The sequence below is a fragment of the Anser cygnoides genome, chromosome 4, assembly GCF_040182565.1.
Source record: "Anser cygnoides isolate HZ-2024a breed goose chromosome 4, Taihu_goose_T2T_genome, whole genome shotgun sequence".
NCBI lineage: Eukaryota > Metazoa > Chordata > Aves > Anseriformes > Anatidae > Anser > Anser cygnoides.
In genome coordinates this window covers 80,261,986-80,287,599 of record NC_089876.1, presented here as the reverse complement: position 1 = coordinate 80,287,599, position 25,614 = coordinate 80,261,986, and the positions used below count along the sequence as shown (strand labels likewise).

The 25,614-nt window shown below is 41.2% G+C and overlaps 1 protein-coding gene across 15 annotated transcripts in view; it reads right to left on the bottom strand.

Moving 5' to 3' along the window:
- Nucleotides 1-2,157: 2,157 nt before the first annotated feature.
- LOC106048175 (glycerol-3-phosphate acyltransferase 3-like) overlaps nt 2,158-25,614 on the bottom strand; it is a 35,926-nt gene continuing 12,469 nt past the window's right edge. The window contains exons 2-15 of one of the 15 annotated variants that reach the window (XM_013200020.3): nt 25,243-25,314; nt 24,189-24,318; nt 14,374-14,624; nt 13,472-13,544; nt 11,706-11,976; nt 10,974-11,048; nt 10,192-10,281; nt 9,192-9,285; nt 8,793-8,908; nt 6,941-6,996; nt 6,509-6,594; nt 5,914-6,042; nt 4,682-4,761; nt 3,974-4,435 (exon numbers count right to left, since the gene is read on the bottom strand). In XM_013200020.3, the coding sequence (XP_013055474.1) occupies nt 4,321-4,435; nt 4,682-4,761; nt 5,914-6,042; nt 6,509-6,594; nt 6,941-6,996; nt 8,793-8,908; nt 9,192-9,285; nt 10,192-10,281; nt 10,974-11,048; nt 11,706-11,976; nt 13,472-13,544; nt 14,374-14,469 (1,281 nt within the window). In that variant the 5' untranslated portion in view covers nt 14,470-14,624; nt 24,189-24,318; nt 25,243-25,314 and the 3' untranslated portion in view covers nt 3,974-4,320. Of the gene's footprint in view, nt 3,948-3,973; nt 4,436-4,681; nt 4,762-5,913; nt 6,043-6,508; nt 6,595-6,940; nt 6,997-8,792; nt 8,909-9,191; nt 9,286-10,191; nt 10,282-10,973; nt 11,049-11,705; nt 11,977-13,471; nt 13,545-14,373; nt 14,625-21,286; nt 21,629-24,188; nt 24,319-25,147; nt 25,184-25,242; nt 25,315-25,614 lie in introns of those variants that run through there. The other 14 variants (XM_013200021.3, XM_048066304.2, XM_048066302.2 and 11 more) reach the window with 14 other exon arrangements.

Sequence of the window (25,614 nt, the reverse complement as noted above, 5' to 3'; positions counted from 1 at the left end):
CTTACGCTGCCTTCGCCAGCATCCCAGGCTTGCAGCCTGCCTCCACTCAATTTCCAAGTACAAATCAAAGCACAGGGGTTAGGCCCACACCTGATTTTGAAGCATCTCAAGGGCAGAAGTATTTCTGGATTTGGTTTGTCACAGGAAAGAGATGGCCTGGGGAAACCCCATGCAACACTGGCAAACTTAACTTGGAACAAGTATAAGCTGCTTTTGTACTATACCACAACCGATGGTCAAAGGTCTGGTGTTTGGGGCATAAAAGTTATTTCTACGTTTTCACTGTTACCCAGAAATCTAGGAAAATAAGCAGGCTTATTCATCACATTTTAAGGCATCTCCACAATAAATGGAACGTTAAGAAAGATGTACAAGGGAGAGTTTTCTAGCACTAAGTAAGCGCCACTAGATGGCAGTCTACGCATTACCTTTAAACGCTTTAAAGCTCGTCTTATAAAAGGCATATATACAATTACCAAAACAAATTCTTAAAATAACATCAAGTCCATCAAACAGATGCGACGCAGACTGGCTCAGGTAATTAGGAGCGAGGAAGGCATCTCCCCTTAACGTGGAGCGTGTCAGCTTAAGCCAGAGAGAAGAGCGCTGCAGATGTTCCCAAAGGTTTAACACAGATGTAGAAAGACTTCTGGAGAAAATGAGACCAAGGACTCACATGCAGATACATTACAGCAAAAGACTATTAGGTGTTTTAACCAACTGTGACTTAATTCTCACAGAGTCCAAGAGGTCACTAAGCTGATTAGACAACATAGGGATAAGTATCTGTAACATTACAATTGTTATAATTAATTTACGATACTTAAATCTGAGCTGTACTCCTAGTAAACAACAGGCACTCAGACATCCCTTAAATATTACTGCAAAAAAATATATATATATATAAATTATAATGTCTCCTATTTATAAAATTATACTGCAAAACTCTTGATCCATTTTGGTATTCGATTCACGTAAATTCTTGGAAGCCCAGGAAATTTAGAGAAGCTGTCTAAAATACCAGCTCAGAGAAGTTAAGGTAGTGGCAGTCAATTGGATGTAAACTTATGTTACACTGCATTCACACTGGAAAGTTTCAGGTTACTTTTACCCTTTTAGCAAAGCGGCACAATATACTTTAAATGTGACAAATGGTCATGTCCAAATGACCTCATCTTAGTCCGGAAGTGAAAACCCAGAAATATGCACCAGATACTCAAGCTGTTTCAGTCTCCACATTTAATATAACAGGATGAAAACATAAATCATTTTTACAAGTTCTACTTCCCACCAAGGAAGACTTAGGCAGTAGTAACGCAAACATCCTAAAAACTCTTTCACTTCACAAGCTTTGGTGTCAAAAGCCTACCTGAGGAAGGAGAGACAATAAAGACCTCATAACCCTTTATGGGGTTCTGGGAGTTACCCTTACTTATTCAGAGCCACAAGACTAAATACAGGGAAGGCAGCTCCAGCCTTCCGCTCAGGGCAGAAGCAGGGCAGCACCAATGCAGTTTAAGGCTGCGGACCTCTCCAGGACCCACTTTTGTTCTCTAAGACTCTGCATTCTGACATAAATTGATTTTCAACACACAGCCCACTACCTTAGGCATCTCAGAAGTATGGGATGAACACACCTAGGACCACTGAAAAAAATCCTCTCTTCCATCTAGACCTATCATTTGGCACAGTTAACCACAAGGCCCTGCTCTCTCTGCTTGTGCATAAGTATAGAATAAACAAGGACCTCAACTTCAAGCCTGGTTCCTGGGAGACTGGCAGATGATAAGCACAGAAAAAGGAAGTAACACAAACGTGAGTTCTTTCAATGAAAGAACAGCATTTCCTAGGAAATAAACTGCAGTTCACCAACTTCACACTCACAAATTATCATGAGAACGTGATCTTTTATTGCTAGCATGTCCTCCTGCTGGAGGAGGAGAACATACTTATCCATGGTCTTTGGGAAAACAACCAACTCCTCCACAATGTCAGCATTCTGAGGGCAGTATACAACCTCAGCTAAAAGCATTTGCCAAAGGCCACTACTGAAAAATGCAAATGAAATACAGATCATGCACAGAGTATCAAGAGGAAGGAAAGGGGGAGATAAAGGGTAGGTTAAAAAAACGCCATTAAAAAAGCAAACATTTCTGCAAAGCAGGGTAAGACAAAACAATCTCTATTTGAAATCAGGCTGGTATTTTTACCAGCAGGTAAACAGGCACACTTCAGCTGTCATTGACAAGTCCTTGGGTTCATCGTTTGCTTGAAATGTCACGTTTCTGTATAAAAGTACCTACTTGTCAGAGTTCTTAGCTTCTTTTGTCAAGACAGCCAAAAGATGGCAGAGAAAACAGACACACACACTGACTGAGCCCACTCCTCCCACAGCGGAACAAGAGACACGTGATACTTGCAGGTTCAGAGGCCCAAGACAAGTTATAACGATAACAAGGATCACGCATCCAACAGCTCTTCTCTTGGTAACCTGGGGAAGCATTGCAGGACAGGAAGAGAGAGACACATCATCAGCTCCTAATGTCTTGCAAAGCCAAGCCCAACTGGGAAAATTCCTTTTCCAGCAGTTCTTCCTGGTCTCCCCATCTCTTCCCACCTTCCACCTGTAGTCTCTCCCCTTCCATCACTGAGCAGGATGAAGGAACATGGTAGCGTGGAAAGGATGCTCCCAACACTTGTCACATACAGCTGCTACCTCTGTTAGGTACCATTCATATAGAAGTATTTCCAGCTGTAAACTCCGACACACTGAAGAGGTAGTTACACAGATAGTCTGTTACAGCATTTAGGAGTTTTATGCCAGGAAACTAAGTTAAAAAACTTAATGGATAATGGAAGCACAGCTTCCTACAGACAGGAAGGAGCAGACCTCTTTCCTGTTAGGAAAGCCTGAAGCAATTTTCCTCTGCAGACATTCTGCTAGCACTCTTCCTACCTGGTTGGCTAATGCCTTTTTAAACAGGCTGTTTCTCCTGCTGTTTATACACAATATTGAAGCTGGAACCAACTGACCCATGGAGAGTATTCATGTACTTATAGAAAATAAAGCCTGGGATGATACGTCAGAGCAGGCCACATAAGAGCAGAAGTTCTCTTCTAATTGCTGTGTCTAGCAGCCGTAGGAGAGTTACCACCTCCTTCAGCAGCCCCCAAACATGCATATTAGTTTTTAATGCCTAAGCCCTAAACTCTCCATGGCTGGGCAGTACTAAATCTGTGCATGTGTATTTGTGGTCCTCCATCTCTGCTGAGACCTCACTCAATGGGCTGCTGTAATGTAAACCTTATTTACTATCCTTACTGGCTCGTGTCTTCAAGCAGCTTCAGCAAAGTAACACCTATTTGTGTGTGCTTTCTAAGTGACATACAGATCACAGGAATATTTACATCTCTGATTCTTTAAGTGTACTCACTGTGTATATTTGTGGATGGTAGGCTTGTGACAGCAATCAGCAGCCTTCACATCAAGTGGTAACACAAGCCAGTGCTGTCCAGCAATAATTACAACAGAGCATAACAGAAGCCATGACGTGTTTTCTTTAATTTGCGCAATGCATGCAAACAGATACAAAAAGGGATATAGCAAATTCACAGAATAAATATTTAAAATTACGATATATTTTCCTAGGTCATTCTCCTTGATTTACGCTAATTTATCCCTTTGTCACACAACCAGGCATCTGGGACATGTTGCCATTGCTGCTGTTCTGCTGCTGATCAGTGGGACCCTGGAAATCTTCCTACCTGGTAATGCCTTGTCTTGGGACGTCGAGAGTAAGGTCAGCAACTGTCTCTTTCCCTCAGACATCCAACTCTTCATCTCCAACTTGCAATTCTCAAAACGTTTTCTTGAACTTCTCCGTGTCTCCTCATGTAACAGGTGTATGTCTACAGCAACACAGTGCCTGCAGCTCACAGAAAAACAGCTAAAACAGCTTGCCCATACAGGATGGGAAGACAGATATGTTTTATTAAAAGTTAAGAAATTAACAGGTAAGTCTTCAGGGTAACTCAAAGATTTCTTAAAATGGTGTTTTAATGAACCTAAGTAATTTTATTACCGATTCTTCTCACTCATCATTGCACAGAATTTCTCAAGTATATCATAAATATTCCTATTTTTAAATTGACAGCCTTATTTAAAAAAAAAAATACTATCTCTTCATGGCTTCCCTGCTGCGTCATATGCAAAATATCTTACAGGGACAGCAGGAAAGGATGTGGGTTTTAATATTAAAAAAGCGCCCATTTTCTGTGTAGTTAAGTCCTGCAAAAAAAATGAGATAAAATAAATACCATTTAATAAACATTTCCATTTCCCACAGATCCATTTTCTGTTACTATCTGGCAATATTTTTTCTGTTGCTCTTCCTTGAAAGACTCTTTGATCTTTTTTCTTTTCAGTCCTCCATCCCTGAAAGATACAGATAAGAAACAGCCTTGAGTTCACTTCAGAGGCAGAAAAATGTTATAATATTTATGTGGCATAGTCACAGCAACTTTACCCTAAATGCTGGCTTTTGCAATGCAACACTAAGTGATCTGTACTGCCAAAAACATGGAAGAAATTTTAAAAGGATTCCAGGCTTAAGTTTTAAATTACAAAACACCTAGATACATTTTTAACTCCACTTCAAAGGTGTTCAAAGTTTCCTCATACCAAGGAAGTATAGACATTCCTCCTCGAGCAGCGATGACAGCCTTGACTCTGTTGGCAAAGTGAACGGCATCTTCTTCTTCCTAAAAAAGACATCAATGATTTGCTGTGCAACTTTCTCACTTGAGAAACTTTCTCACCTTTTGTCAGAGAGCGGACACTTCGGTTTATGCCACAAGACAAACGTGTGCAGCAGTAATATTCCGGCTGATCCTGAGGAATGCCACCTGGCAAGTCAGCACACTGAGTCTGCCATGTTCAGGGCCAAGAAGAACCAAGTGTGAGGCTCTATGGTTTCCGTGGCAATCCAAGGTAACACACAGAGCAAGGTCGCAGGTCTGGCCAGAGCAGGGGATGTATCTGCACCCAGGACCACAGCATCGGTCTAACCCCAAGAAGCTGCTAACACACTGACAAGATCACCTCAGAGGAGACGGGGTGCCTTCAACAGAGCTGGGGCCGGGCGCATTCAGTGCCAGTGTATTATCATGGTTCTGCAAGGGTCTGTTTGCCTGAACTGCAGAAGACTCTGAAGATGCATTACAGCAGCCTCCCTGCCAAGACTAGAGTAGGGCAAGGGGTGGGGTAGGCAGTACCAGAATGCACTGTGCTGCAGCAAAGGCCTTCACTGTCAGCTTCAGGTTGGTGCCCAGAGCTGATATACCCCTGTTACATGGCTTGATCTGCTGTTTCAGGTGTCCCACAGGATCTCATTATGGAAAAAAAAAAAAAAAAAAAAAAAACAGGAAACAGAAATGACTGTAAAGAAGAAGCAAGCTAGAGAGAAGATGCAAACCCTTCTTGTAAAGTTTTGCCAGCTTTGTAGTGTTAGCTGCGCAAAGATAAGCTTATTTTTTGCAGCCAGCAGGTATGAATGGTGACTGTACTTCAGTTGTCCAGCTACGAGAACTCTGAGATATCTACTGCACAGATAAATTACTATGCTATAGGAAGCTTACAGCCTTCACAGATATAAGCTTAATTTACTCCAAGAGCACACCATGAATCCTAGAGAAGGAAATGCAGATCTGTATTAGGATGGCTTTCATTGTCCTAATAGGCCACATGCCCTGATTCCCAACCTTGGTTTAATTTTAGGACTACAGTGTCGCTGCCTGGCCTTTTTCCACTAGATTGTCAATAATGATTTGCTAACATAATGTGAAAAACAATGCAGGTTTCCTCTCAGAAACCCATTATGAGCATTTCCAAAACACACACAAAAGCTTAAGTACCTCTTTGACCATTGGTGGCAGGTACCACACGTTACAGACAATAGCCCAGCTGGTCATCACATTAAAAGTGTAAGTCATCATGGAATACTTTGTGCTGTTCCAGAATGCGTCTCCAAAGCGGGGGTCATACTGGAAGACAAGAAGAACAAGCATGTTTTGCCTTCTAACTGGTATGAAGAGATTTAAGGCCTATGCTCAGAAAGAATGTTAGGGGAAGAGGTAGAGTGACTGGGCTAAAGCTATTCTGAAAGCCTTGCAAACATCAAGAGAATAGTGCAATTACTAGTATCGTGCCTTTAACCCTCAAAAGCCAGTAGACCTAGGACAGAAGGCCAGATAGGACTGAACAAGCAGCACAGCATTTCCAAATGTACTTTTCAGGTTGCTAAAGAAGTTCAGCAAACTGTTTTCCATACTGCACTGGGCTGCAAGACATTTTGCATCATGAAAAGATTCAATTGTCTCAGGACTTGCTTAAGTGCCTTATTCCCACAAAACAAAGCCCCTTTTAAGGTTTGCACACAAACAGCCTCTCTGACTTGAGAGCCATCTGCAAAAAAATCCTTCCATGTTTGTGAAATTGCAAATACGTTACCTTGATTGCTACTGGATGGATGGTCCCTCCTACCTCAAAACTTCCCTTCTTAAACATCATAACTGATGTGTTGTTTACGCAGGTGCCTAGCCAGAATGGAAACATAGGAAAAGTTGAATCTACTCTAAGAGAAGGTATCAGCAAATGAATCCTACACTGCCTAAAGGAGACTTAAGTTGCTAGAGAGAAAGCAAGCTTTCGTTCAGTACCATAATCCCAGAGCCCATTCTCTCTCTCATTATGCTACACAGAATGACAAATAGACTGCCGTAGAGCTGTTGTAAAATATTTGAATCTGACCTCTCGTATCTCACAAGAGCTAATTAATTCTACACACTAAAAATAAACACCTCAGTCATAAAGATTGGATATGACAAACTGCACTCAGTGTAAAGTGAGCAGAGCAATAAAATCTATGCAGTTGTTTCCTACCTTCTGGAAAAATTAAAATGGGTAATTTGGTCTTATCTTCAATGTGTTCTCTAATTCTGTGGAGAGAAAATAAAATTTTAGTGTATATTTCATTTTCACAGAAGACTCGTATTTGACTTTTGTTAAGAATCTAAACATTTGTCATCTTTCCACCATTTATCAGCAGTCCTGGCTATCGGGGGAGGTCCCAGTCGACTGGCAGCTAGCAAACGTGATGCCCATCTACAAGAAGGGTCGGAGGGTGGACCCAGGAAACTACAGGCCTGTCAGTTTGACTTCGGTGCCAGGGAAGCTCATGGAGCAGATTATCTTGAGTGTCATCACGCGGCACTTGCAGGGCAACCAGGCGATCAGGCCCAGTCAGCATGGGTTTATGAAAGGCAGGTCCTGCTTGATGAAGCTGATCTGCGTTCTGGTCACTGGGCCTGTTCAGCCTGGAGAAGAGGAGGCTGAGGGGGGACCTCATCGCAGTCTACAACTTCCTCACAAGGGGGAGAGGAGAGGCAGGTGACCTATTCTCCATAATCACCAGTGACAGGACCCGCAGGAAGTGTCAAGCCGAGGCAGGGGAAGTTTAGGCTGGACATCAGGAAGAGGTTCTTCACTGAGAGGGTGGTCACACACTGGAACAGGCTCCCCAGTGAAGTAGTCACTGCACCGAGCCTGTCTGAATTTAAGAAGTGATTGGACTTTGCACTTAGTCACATGGTCTAAAATTTTGGGTAGACCTGTGTGGTGCCAGGAGTTGGACTTGATGATCCTTATGGGTCCCTTCCAACTCGGGATATTCTATGATTCTATGATTCTGTGATCTCCTTCTATGACAAAGCTGATTAATGATGCACAAAATCTGCTGGTTTTCAAGATACCTATGTGCCTTTCCTATGAATCAAGAGCATGCATTGCCTGCCCACTCTGTGTTAAAAAGCATAAACAAAACATCAGCTTCCAAAAAAAATCAGAGATCAATCCAGTATAGGGGGACCATCTCCCTTTTTAAGGACTAACTGTCATAGATACTTGCTTCATGTTAGCTGCATTGCACCCTATTTCATGAGAATTTTGCATGAGTAAGAAGATTCTCTGAACACCTAAAAGGCTAACAACTGCTATACTGAGTCTTATCCTTCTCATGGCCTTCAAGTCCGATACACCGTCTCTGCCAGAAATCAGCACTGCAGGCCTTTAGAGCAGTACAGGCAACAAACACACATGAACACTTCTCCAGGATGCTCTTCCAGCTTCTAGGAGCTGGGTGGTACCTGGATCTTTTTTTCTTTGCTTAATTCCTTCTGCAAACTTCCACATGTAAGACTGAAGAGAACTGAGGAAGTTGCTAATGGGCTGTCGCTGGCTCCCTCAAATAGTCTGTTTATCTCCACAAGCAAACAGGTAAGCCTAAGGTTAAAGTTTAGTATTATCGGCAACTATCCCTTTATCCTGTACTCAGAGCAGACAAAACCAGCCTTCTGATGCTCAGAGCTGATGAAAAAATGTGTCAGGGTAAGGCATGTTCTGGAAAGATGTGCTGTCAGAACTGCAATTTTGGTCCTGACATCCAGAATCATCACCCTTGAAACTGAATGAGCAGGGTCCTGCCTGGGGCAGGAAGACTGATTGTACCAACGTGAAAATTCCCAGTGGTTACATGGTAAACGATCGGAAATTCAGAAGAGGAACGCTACACACTGCACTTTCACTGATGGAGTAGTTTAAAACCTTACACAGACAACAACCTACAGCTGCCTGCCACAAGGAGATGCAAGGTCAGAACACTCTCAGCTCATGAATGGGCCTCACAATTAATTCCTAGACCTGACAGGACAATTAAGCAAACGCCTCACTACCTTACCTTTTTCTCACCAGATGACGATCTTTCATTTCTGAACGTTCAAACAAAACATGCTGAGTGGTTTGCATGCAAGATTTCTGAATAAGTCCCAGAAGCCCTCCGTGTACCTGGCCAACCTGCAAGCCAAAAAATAAAATAGTCACTAGCAAAAACACACAGATATTTTGTTGAAAAAAATCTAACTAAAGATGAACCAATTTCTGAGCTTGTTCACAAATGATACCAATTCTCTTGGCCAGAAGTGTGCACACACTGTGTCTATTACATCACAGTCCTAAATGGGAGATTTTGAATGCTATAAAATCCCACTCTCTCTGCCAGTAAGCTCATCCTCTTGTCCAACACTGCATCTACGAGCATCTCAACGTTACCGGTGTTTAAAAACTCTCTTGTTCATACCAAGGAATAGCATCCATCACTAGCCAGGATTAGAACATCTACTGGAGATGTGTGGTTAGCTACACAGATGCCTCCTTTCCGTGGTCTGTTTTCCCTGCAACGACAGGGAAAGTCATCACTTCATGTATATTCTCCAGACTGCAAGCCCCATCAGGTAATCTATCCAAGGAATGTACATCCACAAAAGAGACCCTCAGTGACAAAAAAATGTCATGCACATACCTTACCTGTACATTCATAGCAAGTGGAAGAACAAGACGATTTAAAATATTAATATTACTCTGAAGTGTGTTAAAACCTCTGGCTATACATTACAACAGCTAAGTCATCTTTCCCCATACTTTCGAGAGTCCCTTCAAATTTTACTAGTTTTCATCAAAATCAGTTTCCTTATATCTGAGAATATGCAACATCACTGGAAAAGGCATTTTAGCTGCCTACATGAACATTCACAGAGGCATGTATTGAAGACTTCTCAGACACTAAAACTTTAAAGTCAAAAATACTAAAGGATGGCTTTGGTTTCTCTCTGAAACGCCAATAAAAAACATTTCAGAGGCCTCCATTGCAGACATATTGACAACTCAGCAAGCATGATATTAGAAAAAAAATTACTAAATTACCATCCATAAGTTACTACAGATGAGAGTGTGAAGACTTAGTCACCAAACAAATCAGCTAGTAGAACGGCTGAACATTTTACAATGATGTTTTTCTATGCAATTACATGTTAATAAGAAATACAGAAAGACATCTATTTCTATAATGAAAAATAGAGTGCTAGTCCACCTTTGCATACCCTGCCAATACACAACAGAAAACACAGCAGAGCACACAAACTTCTTCACTGAAATCAAGACAGACAGAGCCTAGATGACCTACACAAGTTCTATGATCCAAGTAGCAGTGTAATAATGGAATAAAAATCTTCCTCTGACACTGGAGACATCCAGTACTGTACAAAATGCCTAACAAGCAAGAGCAGAGTTGAACCACTCACCTGTTGTGGAACTGAACAAGACCACTCAGACATCGGATACCTAACGCAGCACACGTCATCTGAACCTGGTTGCTCAGCCAGCACTTAACCCTAGAAGAAAGGAAGCTGTACGTACATTTCTAGTTCTGTGTAGTCACTCATAGTGCATTATAATGCAAACTTTCCAACTTACTCTCAGTTGCCATTATTACAAAGACCATGCTAAGAGGATTTATTGCGCTAACATCACCACATAGGAGGAGCTTACTAGTTATCAGAAGAGTTGTCGGTCCATTCTTCTACTCAGATCTATTCTAAAAGGACCAGATTCAGAGGAGAAGACATTATGAGATTATAGATGGGGTTTTGTTTTATAGATTTTCTCTGAAAGCTACTGCTATTGATTCATGTATTAACATTAATTAAATATAAAAATCCTTAGCTATTGAATCCCGTTTAAGTTGCTCGCACTGACAGGACATAACTTTATCAGAGTCTCTATGCAGAATTGCTCATGGTAGAAAATTAACTTGCCCTGTTCTGACTCGAGTAAAGCATCCCTTTATTCACTGTTCTAAATGGACCCTCAGCAGTACCTACCTGGGTTACATTACGTCTGCTTTCAGATGTCATTGCTGTACTTCTCACACAGAATGCTCCATGGCTTAAGAGTAGACTAAAATCATCCCACAATCGTACATATTAATCTTCCAAATTCAAGTACACTTATATTCCAATGCCCTAAAATTCAGTTCCTCAAAGAAATGTAGGAGAAATGGAAAGAGCCCTCAGCAAACACCTACCTGCCATTTGGAAACTGTCCTACTACTGTAGTTGCAGAGACCAGCAAGAGGATGCTGAAGAAAGCCAAGCAGATGCTACAAAACAAAATAATCTTAATTAATTGATAAGAAACAAAATGGTAAGTGTAATCTTAACCAGAAAACCTTTTAACTCTATGATTCCTTTATAGGATGCTTCTCTCCACCATACATAGCAACAAATTAGCGATAGAAAGCAGTTAAGGCCAATGGGATATGAGCACAGCTTTTCATTCAGTTAATCCTCCACTGAGTACAAAATCTTGTACTGCCCAGTGCCAATCTTCCAAAAACAAGTAAGCCTTGATCTCAAGACATCTGGTGGTAAAGAAGCCATCACAGGAGTTCAGCATACAATCTTCCTCTCTTATTCAGACAGTTAAAGCCTAATATTAGCAACTGAAACAGCTGTTATTTTACGTAACAAAAAGATCTCCAGATCATTGCTATCAAGTCAGGTGTGGGGGGATTTAAAAAACAAATTCAATGAATAAAGACATTTGCATGCTAATAAAAAATACAGAACGTAAGAAACATACATCTTCAGCACTTTTTTAGTTTTCCTCTGGGAGGTTTTGATGGCATCCTGGAAAGAAAAGTCTTGCTACATTCTCATTTCTGCACTTGTCAATAGCACATGATGTTACAACATCCATAAAAAGTAGCACTTAAAAAAAAACACAAAACAATCCCAGCAAATTACATCTGGCTCACCGAAAAGGCATCAGGAGACAGTACCGAATCAGGATCCCAATGATCCACACAACAGTCACTTGCCAGCTGACACAGTGAAAGTTGGCATTGGTTCTGCTGAGGAGATTCCAGGACAGCAGCTCCTCTGAGGAGAAGCGCCGGGTGACTTCATCTTCTGCCACTGCCTCACATGCCTTCTTGGCAAAGTACATAACGTCACCAAGGTGGAAGTATTCCCTGTGGTGGCCAGCCATCTCCTTTTCCATGGAGGTTTCCTCTCTCTGGATGATCCCTTTGTAGCAAGAAACAAAGAAAGAAAAACAACAAGGCAACTGCATGAGTCTTCCTTCCCCTTAGTAAAAATAGTAAAATGACCGTGATTTTTAGACCTGGCTCTCCTACCACTCTAAGCATCATAATTGCTTAGGTAGGCTTTGCTTATATACTGGCATTTAATTCTACAGGTTACTTCTCTAATCCTATACCATATCACACTAAACTACTAAGATGTTGAAGAAAGGAGACAAGTGTTCAGAGTGAGCTGCAAATAAAAGCTTGAGCACAACATCTACTTCACTGCCATTTATCAAACAACTTAAGTACACACAGTTCAAAATGTCAACAGAGTACTGGCAAGATTACAGATCCCTCCTCTTCTCTTGACCCAAAGCCAGACAGTGTTAATATTGTTATTTTTCTTGCTGCTGGTGTATAGTTTTACTTTTTCCATACTATTTTCCCAGCTGTAACAAACATCTTCCTCTGGTATTTTTTCTCGGAGACATCTCCTCCCCATCCCCTCTCCTTTAAGAATTGCCTCACTAGCAAGAAACATGAAAGCATCTAGATTTTTTCCAGAGTTATACATAGAGTGACATGAAAGCACTGCAGAGGAAGAAGGAAAACAAATTCATGTTTCACATCTTTAAAATTAACACCTCAAAGGACAGCCACGCAGCAAAGTCTCAGTGAAGTTTGCTGAGGTCACTCGGAGATCAGATTCCTACCTGGATGGTTAAAATTACTAGAATTGCATTGTTTCATGTCAGCTAATACTTGGTACTTTTTTTTTTTGGTTGGTTTTGGCTTTTGATTTTAAAGGGGGAGCGTTAAATATGCATTATTAAAAATTCATTTAAAGTGACTTAATCAGCATTCTACTAATGGATCAGAATCACAAAATTTCCTCCAGCTACTCTTCAGTCAAACCTTCAATGCACAAAATGTCATCAGTCCTGAAAGTCACTGGTTCAGAAACCAAACAGTCTATGTGACTAAAGAAGAAATAAAAGGAGGGAATAGAAAAAAAAAATACTGTCTCAGATTCTATCCCTGTGCCTAGAAAAGAGTGCAAACTGTGTCTGCGATCCATGGGATGGTGTAGCTGCTTTACTTGAGACTTGATCTTTTGCATGCTGGGAGGTATAAGAAGCAAGAGAAAACCCATAAAGAGCAACATCACGTGCAAAAAATTTTCACTCGTCCTAATCTTATGCAGACCAAACTGACGGAGTCAGAAAGTACAAAATACACATGGGACAGCTTCCCAAAAGCTTATCAGTAATGCCTTTCTCTGCTCACACTGGTCTCTTAAATGCCTTTTATTCAGAAGGCTCAATCATTCATAGCTATCTTGCCTATAATGTACTTAAGGTCTCTTTTGTTGGTTTACAAAATCAGCAATTACTTGCTCATTGAACTCTATATCAACCATTTTTTCCTGTGTAAGATATTAAAGCATCTGCCCTTATACAAGATGAATAGTGCTGTGTCACCTTCATTCTTACCATTGGAGATTAAATTTTCAAGTGCCAGCGCCTTCTGCATTTTTACTCCCTTCTCAATCTGCAGGGTGGCCCACTGTTCCCAAAACAAGAAAAGCAGATGTTGATGGTTTTCATTTTGTCATTTCCAGGTAGTCTGTAATGTCCCTACGTTAATTGTCTAAGCCTCCTTTATTGAAGCTAGGTCTCATGTATTTCAAAATTCAGCCCGAAGGCTGTCTTAAACGCCTCCTATTTCATTTGTTACACTGATTACCTGTAGCCATTGTCGTGAAAGATCATTTGGTTCAAACTCATTTTCAAGAGTTTGGCAATTTTATTTTTTCTTCAACCAAATTACTGAGCTATCTACGAGACTCTGTGAAGTCCATGAGTCCCAAACTCTCTCTTCCCTAGTCAGCTTCAGGCAATACAGTGATGCACAATAATATCACTGACATTAGAGACATTCTGGAATAAAAGACCTCAAAAAGGATTTTAAAGAATAAAAGACATTATCTTAGCCTGAGGGCATCTGTGCCATTTGTATTAACAGAAGGCAGCAGATGTACCATTTCTTATCCACAGCACTTCTAAAGCTTTAGTTCTGGTAATCAGCTTTTACCCTTCCCTCTCTTTACCTTTTTGAGAAAAAACGAATTTCTCCTCCCTGTACAGACTGGCACTGAACTCAATTAGCATATACCAATATGCCAAATATACCAATATGCCTACTTCTTAAAGCTTTACATTGGCACATAATGTTTTCATAATACTTATATGGACGTACAAATAGTAGCTCTCGTGAGTACTAGATCCTCCTCTATTGAAGTCAATATATTTGACCAAACAAAGAACTTAAGGTTCTCGTGTGGAGGCTGTGATCATTTTTAAGGCATCAATGATCCACCAGCATATGTCCTCACCTGGCATGAACTCTTCCATCTACGACAGATAAGACTCCAGCCTTCTACTTTGCGGTAGGCTCTTGCTGAACAGTTTATTTCCCATCTTACTGGCATGCACAACCATTTACATCACCACACAGCTTGATCACGAAGTTTTCATCACCTGGCACACTACTAACTTGCACGTGCCATTAACTTCAGCTAGCTTCTTGCTACCCTCAAGTTTTGCATGGTCCCTACCAGCTCCTTCTGTGGCTATCAAAGTTAAACTAAATAAAAAAAAAAAGGGATAGTTTATGATGTTGTAAACAGGATGTTGTAGTTCCTTCAGTTGACTTTTGTTGCTGACCATCTTAAAAACAAACAAACAAACAAACAAAAAACAGGGAAGCCAAATAGGCACAGTGGTGTGATATTTGCAACTCCATGAAATCCATCTGATATAACACTACAGAAGATATATAAAATAAAATAAAATACAGACATTTGGCTTATCTATACTGGAACATTTTATTAGAACACAGCATAAATTTAAAACACAGCAGCTGTTCCAGAAAGCAGAAAACCACTTTATCCCTGGGAAAGCTGAACTGGTACATCAACTGTCTCAACCTGTCACAGTGCATGGTGAGTCACTCAGGAGTGGGGACCCAGGGGGTGTCAAAAAAACCTGCAGCCCACACACTGAGACATGAAAGAAGATTTGAAAGAAGATAGTGCACAGCAACAAGAAAGTTGTGAAAAAAGTGAAGGTAGACATGTGGCAAACTTAAGCCACTCATTAAATTCAAACCGATACTGTGTAATATCTTTATCAGTGACACAGACAGTGAGACAGAGCGCACCCTCAGCGAATTTGCAGATGACACCGGGCTGAGTGGTGCGGATGATACACCAGAAGGAAGGGATGCCATCCAAAGGGACCTGGACAAGCAAGAAAAGTGGGCCCACATGAACCTAATGAGGTTCAACAAGTCCAAGTACAAGCTGCTGCACTTGGGTCGGGGAAATCCCAGAGATGAGCACAGACTGGGAGAACAACTCACGGAGAGCAGCCCTGCAGAGAAGGACTTGGGGGTTCTGGTGGACAAAAAGCTCAACATGAGGCAGCAGTGAGTGCTTGCAGCCCAGAATGCCAACTGCGTCCTGGGCTGCACCAAGAGAGGAGTGGGGAGCAGGGGAGGGAGGTGGTTGTCCCCCTCTGCTCTGCCCCTGTGAGGCCTCACCTGGAGTGCTGCATCCAGGTCTGGGGCCCCCAGCACAGGAGGGATGTGGGGCTGATAGAGCGGGTCCAGAGGAGGGCCACAAAGATGATTAAGGGGCTGGAGCACCTCTCCCATGAAGAAAGGCTGAGAGAGCTGGGGATGGTCAGCCTGAAGAAGAGGTGGCTTCGGAGAGACCTCATTGCAGCTTTTCAATACTTAAAGGGGGCTTACAAAAAAGACGAAAAGCAACTTTTTGCTCAGGCAAAAATGACAGAAAAAGGGAGAATGGTTTTAAACTAAAAAAGGGGAGATTTAGATTAGAGGTTAGGAGGAAATTCTTCACTTGCAGGGTGGTGAGGCACTGGCACAGGCTGCCCAGAGAAGCTGTGGATGCCCCAACCCTGGAGGTGTTCAAGGCCAGGCTGGACGTGGCCCTGGGCAACCTGCCCTGGTGGCACATCCCTGCACACGACAGGGGGTTGGAACAGGGTGGTCTTTAAGGTCCCTTCCAACCCAAGCCATTCTGTGATACGATTCTATGATACTCTGTTGCTGGTCCTCACCCCCTCCCTGATATCCTGAAGGATAGCTCTAAGGCATGAGAGATAAAAAAAAAAAATAACAGTCACATAAGCTTTGCAAATAAAGCCCATTGCCTCACTTTCTTCTCTCCTTTCTTTTGCCTTTTGTCACCTTCACCTCGCCCACAATGCTCCGACATGAACAGGCACCTGTCAGTTGGTAAGCATTTCCAGAAATCAGCTTGCTTGTACTGTCTTAAGGGATTCTGAATACCTCAGGGCACCTGCCTTTTGATTCCCAAGTAGAAGAGGGGTGATAATCACTGACCAAAGTGACTCACAAAAACATATTAACAAAGTCAAATGAGCAAGATAAGTAAAAACCGAACAAAAATTAAAAGCATTGACTAGAAAAGTAAAAAATCCTACTACTATTACCTAGTACCTCACAGCAGAGACAGATAGTGGGATAAAAGTGGCACTCTGAAATTAAGCAAGCAACTAAGGCCTTAGAGGGAGAGGACAAGACAGACAATGAAGAGCTTTCCAGTAGAGGAACGCTCGGAAAGCAGCTGGCTGAGATAATGTACGACAGGTCTACAAAACCAGGGTCGGTGCAGAGCCAGCGCTTAAGATGCAGTAACACATTCTTCCTGTACTACAAGAATGGGGGAGTATCATACGAAAGCACAGGGCAGGGGATATGAGCAGCAACAATGTAGTACATTTCCACAAAACACACAGCCAAGCTGTGGAGTTCATTGCCCAGAACATATTGCCAGAGATCTACTGAAAAGGGTTCAAGGAGCAGTAAGTAAGGGTTCAAGTTACAGTAAGACATGGATGAAAACCATCATGGGACATAAAACACAGTTAGTTACCTCTCCTAACTCATGAATCAGAACAAGAGGCTGAAGCAACGAGCAGTGGGGAGAGTGATCCTGGCAGTACAGCTGTACGCTCACCCAGCTCTTCGGCTTTTCATCAAGCACAGGAGCCGTCTCCTGCCAAAGCTAGGCTATCAGTCTAGATCAAACTTTGGACTGATCCAGCAGCGTAGTTCCCATCTTATCCTGCATTTTGTGACATCTGTATGCTTCACTTGTTTTTGAATATGAAATAAAGCTTTTTGATTGTCCTTGTTTTGTACAGTATTGAGACAGAACTGTCTGGTTGGTCTTCGTTGCAAAACTGTAATGAAAGGCTGTTTTAAATACCTTACAAAACCACGGGTGTTGCAACTAATACAGACTTTAAGAGATGAATTGAGCAACTTCATTCCTAAGTTTGCTGACTGAAAGACAACCCAGGAAGCAGGCTTTCTTTCCTCCCACTTCTCAGCTGATGAGGACCCAAGGAGCCCAAACATCCTTGCAGATGATCCCAGCTGGAATTCTGAAGACTTGACTGAATTCCAACAGTCCGTGGGAGGCTCTCTGTCATTACCTTCTTAACAAAATGGGCATGAATAATACTACATTATATTAATTACTCCCTTCATAGTACATAACATTGTAAGCTACACAATATGGAATGGTAATTTTTAAAGTTTTCATTTCTTCTGGTTTTTTTTTGTTTGTTTGTTTGTTTGTTTTTTCTTCTCCTCTTTTTCTTTTTAAGTACAGCTTGGTGTGTTGTTCTGTACTCACTTTTTCTGTATTGCATAATAATTCATTTCTGCCTCTTTTTCTTTCCATTCCCACGTTTTACTACCTCTTCTCCTGTGTCCTCTCAGAAGCTTTTTCTAATCACTCACCACACTGGGTCTTTCAGTTCTCTTCTTAGCTTTGTTCTCATGGGTGACAAAGGCACAGTGTTTAACTCAGGGTGATTACTCCACATGAAGTATTCTGATATAATTCCCAAGAGAAAGTCAGTGAGTTTTCAGTGCCAGATAAATTCACCAGCTGTGATCAAGCACTTAAGATTTTTTCATCTAGCCTCCCAGTCTAGCCTCCTTTCCCTGTTGGTGTTCCAGCCGAGAACAAGAACCCAGATGATCGGGTGATCTGTGCGCTACGTGGCAGGCCTGATGAGGATGTGCAGACAGGGACTCTCCACGTTCAGGTGTGGAAAAGTACTCACAACTCTCCTGGCTGCCCTTCAAAAGGCCAATGAAATAAGTTGAGAAAAGGCCCAGGCATTTGTCTGGAATAAAAGCAAAGCTATCATTTATCTGTTACGTGATGCAGTGGCTCGCTTGGGATAACCATGAATTTGAAAGCACAGCAGAGAGGTTCTTCTACTAGCCTAAGGGCTGGCAATATCTGCTCATGCTCCAGTTGGAGTTTACACTGTATTAGCAGCCTCAAAGCATGGGTAAGCCCAATACACAAGTAATACTCTGCGTAGCAGCTCGAAGATGTATCCACCATATGAGCCGGCTGACGCCTTTCCTACAAATGACTGCTTCTCAAAGAACTGCAATTCTCCTGTTTCACACAGAACCTCAGGTCTCAAAAACACTCCAGAAGATCCTAGGGAAATGGAGCTACAGCTGTCTAACATGCTATTGCACTCTCCACACAACTGAGATCTCAGTGTGTTTATTTCATTCTAGCAAATAGATTTTTTGCAGCTGCAGCAGTATAGAACCCGAACAACATCCTCAGCATAGCTTTGCTGCAATCATCATTACAGACAAGTAAATATAAAGTTCGGAAAAAATGTGTTATTTTGCATAGAAAAGCTTACGTGCCTATGGTAGAGAATGACCCTATTGGAAAGGATAACACTAACCACTTCAAATCCATTTTTAACGTTTTTAGAAATATCTTAAAGACAAATGAATGGTAATAGCTGCAATTATGGGCTACCAGTTAAACAACTGAAATATTACTGTTTTGGAGTTCTTTTTCTATTATGCTATCAATATGCTCGGGAAAACAGAAAAAAAATCAGGTCTTGTTTTGGAAAAAGGTTTGTTTTGTTTCAAAGAAACAAATATCTAGATTCCTTGCTGGAGAAGAAGCAAAGGTAAAAAATTTAAGTCTCTCCAGACAGAATACAGAGCAGAGATACAAAATAAATAGATTCCAGCATGCTCTTTTGTTTCAGTCATTGTTTTCATTTCTAAAGCACTTTGGTGAAGTTGGAAAAGGAAAAAGAGGTGCCTCATCATATGCCACCATTACTCATAGCTTACAAACAGATCTGCAAACTTGAGCTCCCAGCAAATTCACTAAGGGCTACAGATATCTTCTCTTTGAAAACGCAACTTTGGAAGAAATACTATTTGATATTCAAATCCTTGGTTTCCTTGTCTGCTCTTCTACTTTTCTCAAACTGACAAAACCTGGTGGAAAACAAGTCATGTGGAAAACAAATCATCCCAGCTTGTGTACTTATTTATAATATCTGTACGAAGCAAACACAGTGTTCTCAGATGAGAAGTTTTCCATTCATTTCACTACACTGTGTAACAGACTGAATCAAATGCATGACAGTGGAGACTCCAGTCACAGCATCCAAGTTTGGATTCCTTGGTAAACTACCAACTAGTTGTTAGGTACTTCCTAGAGCCCTGATATTCCTTGGATACAGTCAGTACTGTGCCGATACATTCCTAGGTGCCTGGGCTAAGGACTTTTTGGAGCGACTATTCAGAAGGCATCATACTTCACCACTGGGGCTAGCAACAATTCCTGAGGATAGTTTTTGTGCATCACTCTCTGAGTAAGATCTCAGGCAAGCAGATAATGTCACAGCTAGACACGGGTTGACATTTCACAAGGCTATCAGCCAAGCTGCTCATGTCTTGAGCAGTGGGTGTGTATAAGCCTGCTTTAAAGCTGATTGCATCCCAAGCATCACTTTCGGCAGTGCTCTCTGGAAGAAGCCCCAGGACTTCCAGAAGAGGCCCAGCACCTACACGCACAGGCTTGAAGGGGAAGGGGAAGGAAACAAAAAAAAACAACACAAATTATTTCAGTATCTGCCAACTGCAGCAGCAGAGCTGTCCAATGAGCTCCTCAGGTTCGTGCCTGACGAATTCAATTCTACATACAAGTGACACAAGCCTTTTATTCAGGGTACTAATAAGAGTTTAAATCAGCATAACAATGGCTGATAAAAAAAAAAAAGATATAGCACATGAAAGCCTATATTACATACACCCCCTGCAGCCAGCCATTTCCCATTGATATCAACATCTGAACCAAGTATCAACACCTAAAGTTCACAATCATGTCTGCTATGCTAAGTTCAAACAGCTGAAGCCAGCTCCTGCCATAGAGCTCTTAATCAGTACTAAAAAAGAGACAAAGCAATTTTAATAAGACAGAAAAAAAAATGGCAAGGTAAGATGTATGTAATATTAATCATATCACATCGCCATGGATACATTCTGCTGCACAAATGCTCCAGCAGTCTAACAGCAATAATTTTTCTGCCATATGTAGAAGTATACTCACAAAAAGCAGTTTTCTGTCAAAAAAGACAAAGGTTATATATTGGAAAGCTGAAATGTTTCAGTGTTTAAAAAAGATAAATTGACAGCACCTACTTTTTGGCCACTCATGGGCATAAAAAGTCAGACTTGAAAAATGACATGCAATCCTGGCTTATTAACATGCCCCAAAAACTTTCACTGTTATCAGCAGAATTGGGATCTTAGCCATGACCTGTTCATCTCTAGAAAAATTGCACTTTCAGAAGGTGGCATGCATTCCTCTAGTCCTGTACAGCAGAACTCATGACTGCTCCATCACACAAATTTATAAATGGAAGAAAAACAAGCACAGTCTGTATTCTTACCTAGAAGAATACTCATTCATAGTATATAACTGTAACAACCGAAACAAAACCATTAAGCTTACATCTACAATGCATTTTTGTGTTACTTAAAACCTCTCGTAAACTAATGCGTCATTTTATTTATATTTTACTTTCCTGAAGTATAGCATGAAGTATTCTAACCAGACTGAATTAGAAGCAATATATCATGGAATTTCTAACATAAGAAAACCTCAAACTGGTTCCAGACTATAACCCAGCATTTAACTAGATATCATTAAAGACAACATTCATGTAACTTAAGAACAGGAAAAAAAAATAGAAAAAAACCACATATGCAAACATCTCAAAGTAAATGGAAACCTCCTTGATGACTTTTACGGCATCTGTATCAAATAAACAGATTTCTTGATTATTATTAAATATGTCCTGTAGTAAAGATGCAACTTTTTAACACAATTCTCAACTTACCTCTAACATTTTTATTAAAATTTTCACATAGATGTGAGAAATCCCCAACGACACTCTAAACATAGAAGGCAACAGAACAAGCAGCACAAACAAAATCAGCCAGACTAACAAAATTTTGCCCCCTGCGAGGCCATAGCCCTGTCTGTTTTCTTCCATGCTTGCTCCTTCAAAATGCCAACCTGCTGGCTTTCTGAGAATATTTGTTCATCTGCAGCGGAGAATCCAGCGAGCTTCGAGAGTCAGAGGCATATAAAAATTACACATTCTAAAAGCCAAAGCTATCCCTAGGAGAGAGCTGCTGCCCTCTGAACCTGCCACCAGAGATGCTCTCAATGATAGCATAATTTTTAGCTTTTATTCCGCCCTAACTCCACCTACTGCCATATAACTGATAAGCATTTACTCACCAGATATAATATAGGGTAGAAGAAAGATAAAACAGCCAAGTAATAATATGTCAGGTAATAAGGTGCTGCCAATATGGAAACTTGACAATGTGTCAACTAGTTTCTACAAGATGTCCTGCCAATAAATATAAGAACAAAACCAAGTAGGCGTGGTTTTCAAGCCTTGTAAAACATTCTATTCTAAAAATTATTTAATGTACATGGAGTATTTCCGCAAATGAAGTTTGATCAAATTATTAGCTTCTTTGGGCAGACTTTCTTCTTCACAATGAAATGACTGTCTTGTTTCACTATCTCACCACAAAAACCAAACCGAAGCTTTATTAGGTTTGTCAACTACTCTTTTTTTTTTTTTTTTAAAATACCTCTGAGATATAAATGTAAATTGCAGCAGGCAGGAATCAACAATAGAAGGGAATAAAACCTGCTCCCTCCGTTGCTCTACAAGAAATTAGCCAAATTATATTACAGGGTTACAAAACATACTGCGGTGATGTAACAAGTCACCTATCTTTGCATCTATCCAAATGCATAATTTAAGTATGTTAGATAAGCAGGTTTCTCCTTCTATCCTATGAGATGCCAATAATTTAATTCAGTATTTTGGGAAAGACCTAGTTCAGCCCCTTATCCTGACCCCTCTCCTCTCCTTTTACACGCATCAGAGAAGAAACCAAAGTTAATAGCTGTATCCCTAGAACCTAAGGGGAGCCCATCAGCTGCTCATTTACAACTGATCACAGAATAAACCAACAAAATTGTGGAATGAACACTCTGGGCATGACTTCCAAAGCAGTTATATGCTGGTCTATGCAAGACCATTCCTTCACACGCGGTTACGTTCGCACGTTTGTCTGGAGCAGGAGCTGGCTGTTCAAAATGCCCTCATCCGTGGGTACCACAGTCTGGTTTGTGCGGTGAAGCAGCCTCGCTGCATGCAAGCGGGGTTCTTCAGGAATGAAAGCAGACCCAAAGACACACTCTAGAAAATGAGCCCAATATGCTCCAGTCATTAACAGAAGCACAAGAGTCGGAGTGCACTGCACACCACTAACTCCTCCTGTTCACACCCTGCACTCAGGGACACACAAGAAGGCTCCTCACAGTTTACAAGCTCACGATACCATGACATCCTTCTTGTGCTATATCATGGGGTAAAGTACCTTTTGTATCTTCAGATTTGCTGCTGAATGTCAGTCTTCTGGTCTTCATAATTCCACTGCACCTTCTTCCGCAATCTAACTTTCCTTTTGCCTCTTAATTTTCTACCTGCCTTTGCTAACCTATTTCTGAGCCTTTGTGTCTTCTGTAAGACATTGCTGTTTGATTTTTTGATGTTTTCTGCCTTCCCATGGCTTTCTCTCAATGTTTACCTCAAACCCCTTACTCTGCCGTCAGGCTGGTGCTGCCACATGAACCCACTGTTCCTCACTCCTCTCACCAAAAGGTATAGGTTCTTCTTGGCTTCTTGAGGAACAATATTTCTTTGTTAAAAATAAAAAGCTTTGGTCGCTTGTTCCTCTTTAGCTACCATTCCTTACATTCTCATTTCTGGCCTCTTCCTACAGCAGCTTGTCCTGCTAACATGCATTCTCTAGGGCAGCACAGGGTAGAGGGTTGTGGATGAAGGGACGTCAATCCTCTGGCACAACACAGCGCATCTGAATAGCCTTCAGCGCAGGGCATTGGCATGCATGGCGTCTGGATGCTAAAAGTTTTGTGGGCGGGAGGGTGGAGGTAGTTTCTGGGACCTAATGTGAGGCAGGAAAGGTGGGCCAAATGAAATATTGATAGCCCATCAGGACATAACAGGAAGGTGTAGCAACAATCTTAATTGGATGCCTTGGCAATCAGCCCAGGCATGGGAAAGAGAGATCACTTCTTGAAAGAAGAGGGAGAAAGACATATTTCTCTAATTTCAATTTTCCCCTCCTGAATGAGGGATCATAACATAGAATCACAGAATCACACACAGCGATAGGGAGAACAGTTTTCCATGCTGTCAGAACTTATCTTCTGCACTGCATCTCTAACCTTTACCAAGTCATATTCCCCTCAAACCACAGCAGCAGCATGACACTTGAATTCTTCCCTTCTACCTTCTAGAAAAACAGAGAGCAAGCAACCCTCCCCTGCTCACCCTTCTACCCCTCTTGAGTAATGGGATTGCAGCCCTTTGTCAGCTATAATTTTTCCTATAATTTTCCCTGGGAAACCATTCAGTCCAAGACCTTAGAGGCTTTGGGAGCTGCTGTGACAGCTATCATGAGCATATCTCCAAAAAGCAGAACACACAGCAAAGTTATGCTTGCTGAGATGCACCACTGGGATGGGAGGGGGAAGAAGTTAAGCAGGGCGCTTTGGCAATCTATTGCTTTTCAGCCAACGTGTCACATTTGCCACACAGCAGAACACAATTTCAAGCTTTTGTCCAATCGCACAGGCAAATGAATCCTTTTTGTGGCCATGGAACATATATATTCATACTGACTTACCAGTCTTAAAGACGTTACTTATGACAGAAAGCAGTTTTTCTGAAGCTTCGTCTTGCTGGCATCAGCTCAGTCCAACCGGACTCTAATGTTTATTTGCTGCTCTTAATCCAGACAAATGACTTTTGGCTGCCTGAGAAAGATGTGAGATGTTGATATTTGTATTTGATGAGAAAGAGATACACACATTGCCCTCATTTCCATCGTTTTCTCTAAAACCAAAAGATCTGAGTGTAGGCAACAACTGATAAAAATTCTGTGTGACAAAACTCAACTTTATCAAAAAACCTCAGCTTTATCACTCAACTTTATCAGCTCAGCAAATTACGAATGCCAACATTCATCTGTGCCAAAATACAGGCAAAGCTTTGGCTTGAATCTGATCTTCTATAAGATCTTTATGAAAAGAAGATGATAAGATCTTTATGAAAAAAATTCTAGGTCAACCCCCCAGCTGCCCATCTGCTTTTAAGAACTGCCTGTACAAAATTCTAGCACGTTAGCACTGATGAGCTTTGGTAAACTTAAACTAGCTAAGTAATAGTACTTAGACTTCAGTGAGGCCATATATCCTGAGATGTTGTCTCTGATAGGGGGTGAAAAATTATTGCTTAGGAAAAAAAATAAGAACATGGAAAATGTACACTAGTTTTCAGGCAGCCTACAGTGACTACTGCTCAAGAAATTCCTCAGCCAGATGCAGTTCCTTTGTATTTAGTAACAGTTATAAACTTCTTTTCTATGAACTTTTCCAGTCTCCTCTCAAGCCCACATAGCTTTTAGTATTTATAGCTGATTGTAGGAAGTCATCCCTGACTATATTGTGACTTCTAAAAAAATCACCTCTTCTTGTTTGAATCTGGATCCTACAGATTTGTCTGGCATCCCCTGCTTCTTGTGTCAGAGACTGAAAAAGCAATCAGCTACACTTACCAAGTGTATTTGTAATGTTTTCCACTTACTTTATAGATATCTGTCGTACCCACCTCAGTCATCTACTTTCAAGGGAAGACAAATAGGATAATTAGTTATTCTTTATACAGAAACTGTCTCATACCTTTCATTATCCTTGCTGCCTTTCTCTATACCCTTCTTGAGGCAGGATCTGGAACACCACACAGTCATCTGACTGCAGAAAAAGTTGGTATTTATACATGATGACATTATCTGCTTTGTTTTCTAATTTCTAACCCTGGCATTGCTAACACCTGATCTGCTTTTTCAGCTGCCAATGAGTTGATGCTTTCATGGAACTATCTTTTAAAATCTTAAAATCTTGTCTGATACTAGTCGGTTCAAAGCTCATTGTTTTATATGTGAACTAATGTTGTCTTTTTCTCCAACATGCATCACCTTATACTTATAAGCCATGTTACAGTATGGCTGCTTAGTTTTCTTACAAGCCTTTGTTGAAGGAATTTGTTGAAAG